Source organism: Pristis pectinata, chromosome 5 (assembly GCF_009764475.1).
Source record: "Pristis pectinata isolate sPriPec2 chromosome 5, sPriPec2.1.pri, whole genome shotgun sequence".
Taxonomy (NCBI): Eukaryota; Metazoa; Chordata; class Chondrichthyes; order Rhinopristiformes; family Pristidae; genus Pristis; species Pristis pectinata.
In genome coordinates this window covers 71,264,713-71,279,376 of record NC_067409.1, presented here as the reverse complement: position 1 = coordinate 71,279,376, position 14,664 = coordinate 71,264,713, and the positions used below count along the sequence as shown (strand labels likewise).

At 48.8% G+C, this 14,664-nt stretch overlaps 1 protein-coding gene across 3 annotated transcripts in view; it reads left to right on the top strand.

Annotated features, from left to right (window-relative positions):
- rreb1a (ras responsive element binding protein 1a) overlaps window positions 1-14,664 on the top strand; it is a 184,076-nt gene that overhangs the window by 97,002 nt on the left and 72,410 nt on the right. For 2 of the 3 annotated variants that reach the window (XM_052015651.1, XM_052015653.1), the window contains exons 3-5: window positions 6,082-6,216; window positions 8,701-8,900; window positions 14,365-14,454. In XM_052015651.1, the coding sequence (XP_051871611.1) occupies window positions 6,082-6,216; window positions 8,701-8,900; window positions 14,365-14,454 (425 nt within the window). The remainder of the gene's footprint in view (window positions 1-6,081; window positions 6,217-8,700; window positions 8,901-14,364; window positions 14,455-14,664) is intronic. The other variant, XM_052015652.1, reaches the window with a different exon arrangement.

The following is a 14,664-nucleotide window of genomic DNA, read 5'->3' as shown; positions in this document are numbered from 1 at the left end:
TGATGATTCAGAGTGTCCTGCCTGATTGGTATCCCGGAAGCAGGTTATTTGATTGTTTCCACATCCCTCTTTGTGGGAACTTGCTATGCACAAACTGGCCATTGCGTTTCCTGTATCACAACAGTCACTTCTGGAAAAGCATTTGGAAGCTGCCCTGAGGTTGTGAAAGATGCCATAGAAATGCAGATCCTTCTGTAGGTTAGGTTAAACGCAAAGGAGGATATTGGCCAGATTGCACTGGTCCCAGCCTGTGTCTTGCGGGATGCCTCCTTTCACACATCCATTTTGTCTCTGTGCAGCTCCTGAAGTCCCTCCTGCATTGCTGCTGCAGCAACTAGTTCTCTAGTGGCAGAAAGCAAGGCTGCTCCCCCGGATCACTTGATGGCCTTCAGTCACATCGTCTGAGACGCTTGAAAAAGTTAAATCAACAAATTAATTAAAATATTACAACAAAATTTGTAAAGCAACACGTGCCTTTGCATCTTTTTAGTGAAGGTCTGACCCATTCTGGGTGGCTGAGGGTCAGGCACACAGTGTCCCGCCTCTCAGTACATCACAGACTGACCCACACTTGCTGCAGAGTTTGAACTGCAGCATCATCCCAACAATCTGATAGAGCAGCTCAGCAGGTTGAGCAGTATTTGTGGGTGTAAAGACATTGTCGACGTTTCAGGTTGAGACGCTGCATCAGGACTCCTTTCCCTTATTCCTTCCTCCTCCACCAATGCTGCTTCATCTGCTGAGTCCGTCGAGCAGCTTGCTTTCTGCTCCATCGATTCCAGCACCAGTGCATTCTATTCTTCGCCCTGCACGGCTGAGGTGCAGAAGTCAGAAGTGTGCATGCACATGCATTTGACCACCAGTGCATTCTATTCTTCACCCTGCACTGCTGAGGTGCAGGAGCCAGACGTGTGCACACCCACACATGCAGAACCTTGTGGACCAGCAGCCCCCACCAGCTCGGTACTTTCTGTGCCCCGTGAGGTCCTAACCCTGCTGTCACTGCAAGATGGTCACATAGGATCATCTCATTGTTAGTGGGAGAGGCCGGTTTATTTATTGACACCGCCTTTAAATCCCAGTACAAAGTATTTCTTGTTGGCTGACCTTCAGCAGTGAACCCAGTGCCCGGGACGGCCATGCTGTGCGAGACTGTGTCTCCAACATGTGTGGCTGACCTCTGCAGGAACATTCCTCTGCTTCAGGTACAATCCTGCTGGATGTAAGGGGCCAGACTTATCCCAAGGTACGAGCTAGGAAAGGCAAAGCACCCTCTGCTTGGCAGATTGAAGTAATGGGAGCGAGCCGAGCCTGGAGTTTTCCTCTGCTGAAAGAGGAACTCTGTCCCCGTTCAGGCTGGAGTTCTGGTTGCAGGCCTCGCCGTGCTGAAGGCTCAGATGTCAGCCCAGGGCCTTGTGCTGCTGATGACGGGCTTCAGAGGCAGGGCAGCCAGGGCTGGAGGGGAGGGGTCTGGAAAAGTCCCGCAGCCCAAACCCTGCCAGCCTGAAGCAGGCCTGTAAAAGCAGCGTCTGCAGGGCTGAGCAGGGTCAGCAGCTGGTTTATGCAGGGCCCTACCGTTCCCTGCTACTTGTGCACTGTGCACCTCACTAATCATCAGCTGTCGAAGCAGGGAAGATTAATGCGCCATGGCGGCTGTTCCACTGTAATCGTGAAACCAGTGAGGCTGACTCATTCTTTGCCAACAAAGGTGTGGTACCTGTGGCAGGGAGTTTTCTAAGGACTTCACTCCCAAAACAGGCAGAACTCTAAATCTGTTTCTTTTCACAAATGTTGTCAGGTTGTCAGATTACCTCCATTTTATTCTACAGAGCTGTTGCTAAAAAAAATCACACATGGCAGTTATACGCGACCAGATTTAACCATTACAATGTGATTAACACTTATCTAATCAGAGATCTTTAGAGTGGAATTATGTTGTGCATTTTTCAATACAGTTTGCTAGCATCCTTTGCTCAAGAGGATTTTCCCAGTAGGAGACTTTCCCATTTGAGCAGGGAATTCGGGAAAAGTTGGAGAGCTCTGTGGGAAGATCATGGCTGACACCCTTTAACCCTGCAGTCCTTTCACACTTCACTGGCAGGCGGGGCTGACTTGGTTTGAGCCTGTCTCAGAATCTATGTGTGGAGGTAGTGGAGGTTGTTACCATACAAGCCTCCTGTTTAATTTATTTCATCCCCTCCCTACCCTGTGCATTAATTAAACCCTTAGCTACTAATGGGTGCAGAAAGATGTAACAGATCCACGCTTCCTGGCTTTGATCAGATGTCCAGCCCTGAACAGTCACCCTTCAATCTTCACTAGATATTTATTAACCCCAACTGTCTGGTACAGATAGTAACTATAAAGAAGAGAACCCCAGTATTTTTGGAACAGTCTCTCTTGTGCTATTTTTAACTTCCTTGCAACATTGGAGGGGGGAGAAAGGGCATGTATTTCAAAGGAGCTATTCATATGCCTTCTGGGACATCCTGGAAGCTGTGAAGAAAATTGGCTGTGGATCTTTGCAAAGCAAGATCCCTAAAACTGCAGTGTGATGATGGCCAGGTGATTTTTCTTTTGTGTGATGTTGGTTGGCAGTTAACTTGGCTTACCAGGGTTTTCGGACAGTGCTTCATCTGTAGCATGCTGTTTCCAGAGACCAGCCAAGACTGAGGGGTTGCTGCTCTGCATGAGACCTCTTCTTTTGGATGAGACTTTATATTGGCTGCAACTGTTGAATTCAAGGCCTGGCCTCTGTAGTCATGGCCTGCCATAGGTCAGGCAGAAAACACAACAACACAGGAGGGTTAGATGCATCATTCATTGATGTTCTGGACCCCTTGCCTAGAGCACCCTCCTGTACGCTGTGGATCAGTGCCAGGGTCTCAGTGTTCCTGTGATGACTTACTCTTGTTAGTTCATTGCTTAAGGAGTAACATCCTCAGATTCAACAATTAGTTTCAGTGAGAGCTCAGCAAATATCTGTACAGTAAGAGAAAGAATCAAACTAAGTAATAGCCTTGGTGTGCTGCTGGGTGCTTGACAACCAATGGGTGAGAACCTCAGTGTGCTGCTGGGTGCTTGACAACCAATGGGTGAGAGCGTTGGCATGCTGCTGGATGCTTGATAACCAATGGAGGGGAGCCTTAGTGTGCTGTCAGCTGCTTGATAGCCAATGGGTGAGAGTGTTTGTGTGTTGTTGGCTGCTTGACAGCCAATGGGTAAGAGCATCTAAACAAACTCCTGAATTGCCAGGGAGTAGAAGGCTATGCAGATAAGCGGGATCAGTGTGAATGGGTGCAATGGTTGGCATGATTGTGGTGGACCAAAGGGCCTGTTTCCGTGCTGTATGTCTCTACATGTGCGACAGCCTCTCCTGGCAAAGTCCTGTTGAACAACAGCAGGGCGGTGGTGTAACCCAGCTTCCTCAACACACATTGTCCATGTGATGGGAGCCGCCCCACTGGCTTCTCATCCCCCACCTGCACCGTTCCTTCAGACGTCCTCCGTGGATCAATGCATGGACCACCCCTCCTAATGCCCTTCCACATACGGCCCCTCAGCACCACCCAGAGAGAGGTGGCCTGCTTTCACTGGGAGCCATGTTAGCTCGCCCTTGGCCCCTCCAGCCCCTGAGTGGTGAGGATGGCTGGAGCAGCACTCAGCACTGGATGAGCAACAACGCCCACCTATTGAATATAAGGAAAGGCCAAGCCGTCGTCCTGAACCCTCGCTCACAAACGCCATTCCCCATCCACGGGCTCCTGCTCGCCCACTGCTGTCTGAAACGGGACTGGATTCTCTAGCCCTGCACTGAGCCCTGTATCCGCCCCATTGGCAAGCCTGGTTACTTGCAGCTCTGTACTGTCACCTGGCTCTGCCCCAGCTGCTGCTGAAAACCCTCACCCGTACCCACGTTACTTGCAGACCCAACCGTCCCAACTTGCCTCTGGCTAGCCTTCCTCATTCTGCTCTCCATCAACTCTGACACTGAACCCTGCATCTGTGTTTCCACCCTTCCACTCTCTCCTGTTTAAGCATCACCCCACTTTTCAAATTCTCATTTTCAAAACCTTTCCTGGAGCCTCCCCATCCTACCTCAGCAATCTTGCCAATTCTGTTCACCTTTGTATTTAATTATAATCATAGAGTCATACAGCACAGAAACAGGCCTTTGGCCCAACCTGTCCATGCCGACCAAGATTCCCATCTAAGCTTGTCCCATTTGCCTGCGTTTGGTCCATATCCCTCTAAATTTTTCCTATCCATGTATCTGTCCAAGTACCTTTTAAATGTTGTTAATGGACCTGCATCAACCACTTCCTCTGGCAGCTCATTCCATATACGGACCACCGTCTGGGTAATAAAGTTGCCCCTCAGGTTCATATTAAAGGTTCATATTAAATCCTTCCCCTCTCACCTTAAACCTGTGCCCTCTAGTTCTTCACCATTCCCCAACCCTAGGAAAGAGACTGTGTGCATTCATCCTATCTGTGCCCCTCAAGATCACACCTCATTCTCCTATGCTCCAATGAAAAATGTCCCAATCTGCTCAACCTCTCTCCATAACTCAGTCCTTCAGGTCCCGGCAACATCCTTGTAATTCTCCTCTGCACTCTTTCCAGCTTAATGGCATCTTTCCTATAGCAGCTTGACCAAAGCTGAACACAAGGTACCAAATGCGGCCTCACCAACGTGTAGTACAACTGCAACATAACTGCCCAACTTCTGTACTTCACTGCCCTGACTGATGAAGGCCAGCGTGCCAAAGCCGCCTTCACCACCCTGTCTACCTGCGACGCTACTTTTAGGGAACCGTGTACTTGTACTCCTAGGTCCCTGTGAGCCATGACTTCAGCTCCAAGATCTAAAGCTCCAGAATCACCTCCCTCATTGCTCTCCTCATCTCCTGCCTCTTTGGTCCATCTTCTTAATGCAGTCAGCCAGGAGTCACGTGTTGGTTGTCAACTTCAGATAGAGTAAGAAGGCTGGAGATGTTCATGCACCACTGTTAACATACCTGTTAAACACATTGAGGTGTCTACAGAATGCAGTCTGTAGGCAGTTTAAAGTAATATTGAAATCGAAAAATCTCAGCACCAATGTGCTGTATTATCCAAATAAGTACAGAAAACACTGGAAACACTCGACAGGTCAGGCAGCATTTGTGGAGAGAGAAACAGAGTTAATATTTCAAGTGTGGGACCATTGGGCAAAGCTGGGAAAGAGAGCTGTGGCTCTCCACAGATGCTGCCTGACCTGCTGAGTGTTTCCAGCATTTTCCCTTTTCACTGTAGTTTTCCAGCGTCTGTTGTATTTTTTGTTGGTTTTATTTTGCTATAGAACATAGAACAGTACAGCACAGGAACAGGCCATTTAGCCCACATTATTGTGCTGAACTAATTAAGTGAATGACACCTAATCCCTTCTGCCTGCATATGGTCCATATCCCCCACGGCATGGTAGCGTAGCGGTTAGCGCGACGCTATTACAGCACCAGCGATCGGGGTTCAATTCCCGTCGCTGTCTGTAAGGAGTTTGTATGTTCTCCCGTGTCTGCATGGGTTTCCTCCGGGTGCTTCGGTTTCCTCCCACATTGCAAAGATGTATGGGTAGGTTAATTTGGGTTTAAAATGGGCGGCGCGGACTTGTTGGGCCAGAAGGGCCTGTTACCACGCTGTAAGTAAAATTTAAAAATTTCAAAAAATTAATTCTCTGCATATTCATGCGCCTGTCCCAGATCCCTTCATCAAATGGCCGTTCATGAACAGAGGAAGAAAACCCTTTCTTGATAAGTAATACTGGACGTCACTGAGTTAAATGACAGCAGAGTCTAAATCAGAATCTCTGCTGGAGCTGGGATCAGCTTGCATGTTGGGCAGGCACAGTGCCTTTCCTGCAGTCTGTGTGTGTAGCTATATTGGGATCGCCATGCCTGATATTTGGAGAGCACCCTTTCTACAGGATGCATTATGAAGATGTGGTGTGCCTTAATGCAGCTTTGAAATTGTAGGGACGTTGTGTGCTTTCTGCAGTCACCTTTCCCTAAATACTCTTTGTTTTCTGTTTCGACCTTGACAGTGGCGGACAATGGGTCAGAGGAGAAGGTTGATGCGGGCCAGATCTCTCGTGCTGAACTGACGACGTCAGCTGATGGGAGCGAAGACCAGGAAGCTGACGTTGATGTCCAACCTAAAGCTCAGAGTGGAAGCGGAGGTAGTTTGTGGCTCTGCACGGTTGCGGGGTGGGAGGGAGGAGGTGGTGATTGATTTTGCTGGAACCCTCTTGGCTTTAAGATTCATTGACAGCAGCTCTATCACACTCTGGCCATCCCTATGTCTCGGAAGGGGTAATGCTGGTGTGGTTGAGGTGCTGCATCATCCTCCGTGGGGCTGAGATCCTGACAGGATCCCAATCTGTCAGCTGAATTCTGGTGTTGCCCTCCATCGTGGTGCTGCTTCTGGTCACCAGCGAGAGGGCTCCCATCTCCAACCACAGTCCAACTATTGAGTGCACACCTGCCCGTGAAGACTGCCTCAGTCCACCAGCTTGTGGATTGACCATTTTTATGCTTGAAGAATGCACGAGGCACTCAAAACTTGTTGAACACCCAATATGCTCAAAGGAAGGTCATTTGGCCCATATTGACGGTACCAGTCAAAACATTTAGAACTCTCTTGCAAATGTCAAGGTGGTTTGGCTGTTGGATGTCAATCTGAAGTTGATGAAGTCTTTCGTACTACAGGGGAAGTGTGGAATTAGGTCTCAGGTCAGCTGTGGAGTTGAATGACAGACCAGCCTTGAAGGACAGGATGCTCAGCTCCTATTCTTCTATTCCTACTGGGCAGTTCTTGCAAAAATGGTTTTCTTTGTCCTTTTTAATAATTGTTGGCACTGATTTTAAAATTGCTTTTATTGGAGTGCAGTACAGCTTTTGTGTTTTATGGCCCTCTGTTAACCATTGTATATTTAACAGAACATTTAAGGATGTCTTCCAATGATGTGCACAATGATTCCATTGTCTGGGTCCAATATAATTGACAAATGGCCTTACACACACCCAAGTGACAGGCATGCAGTGCCAGCTTCTCCTTGGAAGGACAGTGTGGTCACTCGGCCTGTTACAAACACACCGGGGCTGCCCATCAGTGGCAGCCTACAGCTATCAGTGCCACTTCCTGAAGCTGTAGGGATCAAGAGGTTCTGTGCAGACACAACCTGAGTTTGGAAGGACAAAGTCTATAATTGTAGAATTCTGCCTTTTGCTTTGCAGTGTAACTAAAATCACCTTGCATTCTGGCAGAATCCAACTCTAGAGTGGATCCGTATCAGATATTCCCAGCCAGCCTTTAGCTCTGATGTTGATGACTGGGCTAGTAATTCAGCAGCCTGGACCAATAATCAGGGGATACCAATTCAGATCCCACCGTGGCACGTGAGAATTTTAATTCAGTTCTCGAAATAAACCCACATCAAAAGCCATGAAGCCACTAAATTCATCTAGCTCTTGTGACTAATGTTCTTTAGGGGAGGATACCTGCTGCCCTTACCCACTGTGGTCGGTATGTGACTCCAGACCCCTCGATGTTGTTGACCATTACCCTCTGAACTGCCTCTGCAGATCACTCTGTTCCTCCAGGCTGCTCATTGTGGGAGCTCCTTTGCCTTACAGACTGCCGTGGTTCAAGAAGGCAGCTCATGCCTTGAGGACAGTTAGAAGAACCGAACACATGCCCTGCTATTGAAGTCTCCATTCTGTCATTACATTGGAAAAATGTGCCATGAAGTTAGTATGAGTGACCCTGGGGGTTAAAACTCTCGGGTGGACCCTGTTCCCTGAGTGAGTGGGGTTGCAGACTCTGTCTTTGATCATGCAGTGAATCAAAGTCAAGTTTATTGTCAGATGCACAAGTACATGTATGCACAGGTGCAGTGAAAAACTTACTTGCAGCAGCATCACAGGAACATAGCATTAGGGACACAACGTTCACAAGAAAAACATAAATTAAACATAAATTATACACAATTCTACAAGAAATAACACAATTAGGACAAAAAAGACATTGTAGTGCAAAGTGGTCATCGTGTTGCTATTACTGAGGTAGTGATTAGGGTTGTGCCAGTTAGTTCAAGAACCAAATGGTTGAAGGGAAGTAACTGTTCTTGAACCTGGTGGTGTGGGTCTTCAGGCTTCTGCACCTCCTGCTCAATGGTGGCTGTGAGAAGATGGCATGGCCTGGATGGTGGGGATCTTTGATGATAGTTGTTGCCTTCTTAAGGCAGCGCCTCCTATAGTTACTTCCGATGGTGGGGAGAGATGTGCCCGTGATATATTGGACTGAGTCCACTGCTCTCTGCAGCTTCTTGTATTCCTGCACATTCGAATTGCTGTACCAGACCATGATGCAACCAGTCAGGATACTTTCAACAGTACATCTGTAGAAGTTTGTTAGAGTGTTCGGTGACAAGCCAAACCTTCTTAACCTCCTAAGAAAGTAAAGAAGCTGGTGCACCCTCCTTGCGATTGCAACTATGTGCTGAGCCCTGTGTAGGTCATCAGTTACGTTAATGCCCATGCCTTGGTGTGTCAGTGTGCCCCACTGCGCCATCTGGGTAAGCACCTCTATTGGAGCCCGTTTGATGCCCTCTGTGAAATGATCAACCGATGTACTTCCACTAAGTGTGTGCTGTCCTCCACAGATGACGAGCCGGAGGTGATTGTGCCCGCGGAGGGGGGAGCGGGAGTTTTGCAAAGCAATCCGGAAGGCGATGACTTGTCCTCGGTGAAGTCCATGATGTCAACGGTAATGAGTGTGGGAAACCTGAGTGCGGAGGTGGGCAAGCCTCCAAGTGACAAGAGCCCCTCGAAGGTCGCTGCCTCTACGCGGAAAATCAAGCAGGTAGACAACTGACCAGAGGCCCCTCCGTGATCCTCACACCCTCCTTCATAGAGTGACAGAAAGATGCAGTAGGGTAACAGACCTTTCAGCCCACCGAGTCCATGCTGACCATCAACCACCCATTTACACTAATTATTTTATTCTCCCCACACTCCCATCAACTCTCCTCACATTCTACCACTCACCTACACACTGGGACAATTTACAGCGGCCAATTAACTTAACCAACCCACACGTCTCTGGGATGAGGGAGGAAACTGGAGCATCCAATGGAAACCCATGCGGTCACAGGGAGAACCTGCGAACTCCGCACAGACAGCACCCAAGGTCAAGATTGAACCCAAGTCATTGGCACAGTGGGACAGTGATTCTACAAGCTGCTCCACTTCTTCCTGGGCACTTACCCACCATGGACGCAGTTTCCTTCCCTTCAGCTGAGGTCCTGGGCAGCACCAGGGGTTTGGAGGCTCAGGTCCCACGCTAGGACCAGCCATGATCCAGCACTTGGGAGTAGTCAACATGGACGAGTTGGGCTGAATGGCCCGTTTCCATGCTGGATAACCCTATGACTCTCTGAGAGGGAGTGTAGCAGCCCCGAGCATGCTGCCCTCCCAGTGAGCAGCAGCTGTAATGCTGGGAGAGGCAGGGGTTATGGCAGAGGGCTGATCTCCAGGGTCTGGCAGGGGAAGGCCACCGAGGATGAGCTGACATCTACCCCCTCTCCCCAACCCTGGCAGTGCTCCGTGGCCAGGTACACTGGGGAAGAGCGGGGAAGGAGCGAGCAAGGAGCCGGTCCCCAGCACATCCGCAGAGGGAGAGTGGGATACACAGTGGGAGAGGCAGACGTTGGGATGGGTTTGTATGCGGTACATTAAGACAGTGCAGTGTAAACTGTGCGAGGGTTGGAGCCTCTGAAATGGGCGGGTGGGGGTTGGGGGGAGGTGGGAATTGAGCAAAGGGCTGTAAAAGCCTTGGCTGCCAACACTGTGGAGGTAGTTGCACTGCCTTTCATGTGATGCGCCCTGCAATGAGAGCCTCACCTGCTTAAAAATGCAGAATTCTTGTGGGGGGTTGTGGAGAACACGTTACACACCCAGTGCTTTATTTTGTGCAAGCTTTTGGTTTATTTTTAAAACTGTAACGCTGGCTGGCTGTGCTGGACTGAGGAGCTGCAGACCACCAGGAGCAGCTGTGTGCACGGTAAACATTTGCACTTTCCCCTGCAGCCCAGAACACAGCCCTTGCATTTGTTTGGTTGACCTGCCCTGTGCTATGTGCTGTGTACTGGTATGGGAGGCAGCATTACCCCTGGTTAATGATAAACTGCAGAGTCAATATTCGCCAGGCCAGGGAGTTTAGCGCAGTAACTTCAGATCTTTGGTCCAAGGTTAAACAGCGAGAGGCGGGGCAAGGATGGTGGGAGAACGGATGATGCAGGGAAAGGGAGGGAGGGAGGGGCAGAGAACGGGGATATGTTGTAAAAAGGCTGAATTGTTAAATGGAAAGGCACATGTTTAGAAGTTCTGCGGTGCTTTTCACAATGCCAGAATGCCACAGAACACTTCACAAGCAATGCAGTGCCTTCTGACCCCAGCAGTAATGTGGGAAGTCCAGCAGCTGGTTCAATACAGGAAGATCCCACACAGAGTGTGATATTACCCCTTCCACCCGTGAATTCTGGGCAGGAAACAGGAGAAGTTCCTTGTCCAGAAGAATGCCAGGGGTTCATTTACTTCTCCCATCCAAAGGCTGGTACATCCAACCATGCAGCCTTCCCTCGGCCCTGCACTAACATGTCATCAAATGCAGGTTTTGGTAATCTTTGCAGGAGCGATTTTTTTTTCACAGTATATCCCCATTTAAAAGGGATGGGCAGGATGTACAACGTGAGCTGTACATCCATACACTAGAATCAGAAGTGTGGATTAAAGGGCTTGAGTTATCAGGAGAGATTGGACAGGCTGGCTCTGTTTTTCCCTCAAGCAAAGGAGGCCGAGAGTTGACAAGAGAGAGGTATATAAAATTATGAGGGTCATGGATAAGGTAGGTAGCCAGTGTCTGTTTCCCATTGTAGGGGTGTCGAAAACTAGAAGGCATAGCTTTAAGGTGAGAGGAGGAGGTTCAAAGGAGATCTGAGGGATAAATTTTTTAGAGTAGTCGCTGTCTGCAATGAGCTGCCAGAGGAGGTGGTGGAGGCAGGAACAGTAACAACATTAAAGAGGCATCTGGACAGGTGCTTGAATGAGCAGGACATGGAGGATGTGGAATTAATGCAGGCAAGTGGGATTGGTTTAGATAGGCATGATGGTTGGCATAGACGTGGTGGGACGAAGGGCCTGTTTCTGTGCTGTACAACTCTACGACATGCCATGATCAAACAAGTAGTCTCATTTAGACGCTGCAGGCATTGTCACATCTGCTGCCCGACAGAGGTGTATACTGACAGTGGTGAAGTTATGGTGTGTCCCAGTGCACACAGCAAGGCAAGGCTCAGCTGACCAGAACCAAAGTCACGATCTCCACCAGGTAGGGAGTCAGCAGCCCTGGAGATGGGTCGGACCTCAGGCTGGGAGGAGCCTTGCCATTGCTTTTCACACTGCCCTGGGAGCCCATTTCCATTGTGGATGATCAAAAATGCCACTTGAAGTATTTTATTTAATAAAAGCATAATTTGTTTTTAAAATGTCCACCATGGTTTGTGTTCCATTGTTCTCCTGTAACTCTGTGCAGAGGCAAGGTTAGAGTCATACAACACAGAAACAGGCCCTTTGGCCCACCAAGTCTGTGCTGACCACCATAGTAATCCTACACTAATCCCATTTTATTCTCCCCACATTCCCCTCAACTCTGCCCCATCCCCACACCCCAAATTCTACCCTCACCTACACACTCGAGACAATGCAAATAGCAAACTCCATATTAGGGTTTTCTAAGAACAATTTAGGTTATGTTGAGGACTTTGTGGTGTTAATGAAAGTTGGTGTTGTGGAGACCACTGGTGTCAGACTGTGAACCATTCTGGCTGCTGTAATCCAAAGACGATGTTAGTGAAGGCATGAAAAGACAATGATGCCTGATGTTTGCATGCCTCTCGTAGTGCTGGGACCTTTTGGTTTTTAGTTCTGGTTCAGTTTGGTGGGCCGTGTGTGTGAAGTATTCTGTAAAAGTGGGTGTATTTGGTTGTTTAAAAGAAATGTGACTTGGCCCATTTCAGCTGTAAGGTTAGGATGGAGAACGGGGCCAGAGAAGGGAGGGGAGATTTGAGAGGGGTGCATGTGATCGTGACAGGTGTAGAGAGGGGAGATAGAGGATGTTTTTCCTGTTAACAGATGGTTCAAGGACTAGGTGGAGCAGGTTTAATATTTTGGCAAAGGGTCAGTAGAGAATATGAGGAAGAGCTTTCACTCAGAGCAGGAAGGTGCTGCTGGTGGGGTGGGAGGTCTCCGGATCAGACAATGCCTTCAGAGGGGATTTGGATGGGAACTTGACTGAAAGTGATTAACAGGGTCACGGAGAAAGGGCAGGGGAATGGGACTGAAGGGGTTGCTCCGGTAGAAGCCAGCACAGACTTGATGGGTGGAATGGCATCATCCTATAATGATTCTATGAAGAGATGCATTAAATTCTGGTCCCTCTGAAGTGCAACTAAATCAAAATCAGTAATACTGACAGATTAGTTCAGGCTGTCCCATATCTTCGACAAAATCTTCACTTACTACGATGTGATCAAATACCTTTTACCCCGTTTCCGGCCATGCTATTGCTCCTCAGGCTCCTGTGCTACTGTTACACCTCCGACCAGCATGTCCACGGGCAGACCAGGCTGGTTGTGGATCTGTATGAACATTGCAGAAGTCTCATGAGGCAGTTCTAAAGCAAAACGATTGAAAGAAACAAAGGACTGCAGATGCTGGAATCTAGATGAAAAGCACAATGATGCTGGAGGAACTCAGCAGACCAGGCAGCATCCGTGGAGAAAAGCAGGCGGTCAACGTTTCAGGTCAAGACCCTTCTTCAGGACTGAAGATAGGATAAGGGGAAGCCCAATAATATAGGAGGGAAGAGCAGAGCAGTGATAGGTGGACAAAAGTGGGGGGGGAGGGGGGAGGGGCCAGGGTGGGCACAGGGTGGTGAAAGGGAGATGCAGGTAAGAGACTGTGATAGGCAGGTGCTGGAGAGGAGAGAGAGCAGATCCACCAGGGGATGGTTCAAAGGTAAGGAGGGAAAAGTGGGGGGGGGGGGGGGGGGTAGAAGAAAGACATGTAATTGGGTGAGAGAAAATGTAAATTCTGCATGGTAGCCAATATTGGGTTTCATCAGGAAATAAAGAATAAATTCTTTTTCTGCTCAGCTTTTAGGGATAACTTTCCATTTTCCATTGGTTGAAACTAGCAAGCTCAAGGCTGGAGTTAATCATGGAGATAAAAGGGTTTGGGTATTTACATGCAGGCTCAGTTACATAGAAGCCAATTACCACAGATCCCCTTCATGTGGCACCAAAATGCTATGGAAGGCTCTTTCAAAAAGCCAGTACAGACTCGATGGACTGATTGGCCTTCTGTGTTGCTTTTACGATCTGGAATTTACCCCTTGATAGAATGTTGGAAATAGCTTCATCAGCAGCTAACAATAGGCATATGGATAAAGAGAGACACGAGACTGCAGATGCTGGAATCTGGAGCAACACACAATCTGCTGGAGGAACTCGGCGGGTCGAGCAGCAGCTGTGGGGGGAAAGGAATTGTCGGTGTTTCAGATCAAGGCCCTACGTCAGTCCTGATGCAGGATCTCAATCTGAAACGTTGACAATTCCTTTCCCGCCCACAGATGCTGCTCGACTCACTGAGTTCCTCCAGCAGATTGTTTGTGGCAACTGGATAAATATCGGAAAGGCCAATTTTTCCATGCTGTTGGAAAAGATGGGAGGAGTGGATATAATTGGATCAGGCTGGTGAAGGTGGGCAAAAAGGGCACCACCTGTGCCATTGGATGTTGTTTATATCTAAGTGGGATGCACTCCATTTGAAAAAGCCTTTACCTGCTCTGGTAAAGCCAGAGATGGGTTTATCATGGGTCTATCCAGCACATTGTCAGCACCTAACTGCTAAGGCCCAATATTTATCTTTTTCTTGTCGTTATTCAGGACTTTTTTTGAAAGAAAGAGATCCCCTTGCTTGTGGTGAGAGCAGTGTTGACAGGAGAGGGCCACCCTTTGGAAGTTCTTTGTCTTAGGAGCTGTCCTCCAAACCAAGAGCTCCATGAGGCACCATTACAGGAGTCTGAGCTGCTTTGGGGGAGCAGCTAAGAATGTGGAGCACACTATGTGTGACCAGGACCCTCACTCTCCCTCTGCTCTGTTCGTACTGCCACCCACCCAACCACCCACACCACCACCACCCCCCCCCCCCCCCCCCCCACCACCTCCACTTCTCCTGACGCGTTTCTCTATTTTGTCATCCTACAGGAAACCAAAGAAGAGAAGTCTGCCTTCGTCTGCCCATTATGTGGGAAGAGCTGCGGGACCCAGCACCAGTTAACTATGCACATTCGACAGGTACGCTCTGACCTTTCACCCTTTGCGTCCCCAGGCCCTTTGGCCTTTTGCCCAGTTGCTAGTCACCTTTGCAGGTTTGATGTGGTCTACATGCAGTGCCTAGTGTTGTACTAAATCCCTTGTTAGTATGCAACCAGACCGTGAAAGCTTGCACAGAGGATTCCTCATCTATCCACAGTAAACTCTTATTGTGACAGTGCAAGTAACAAC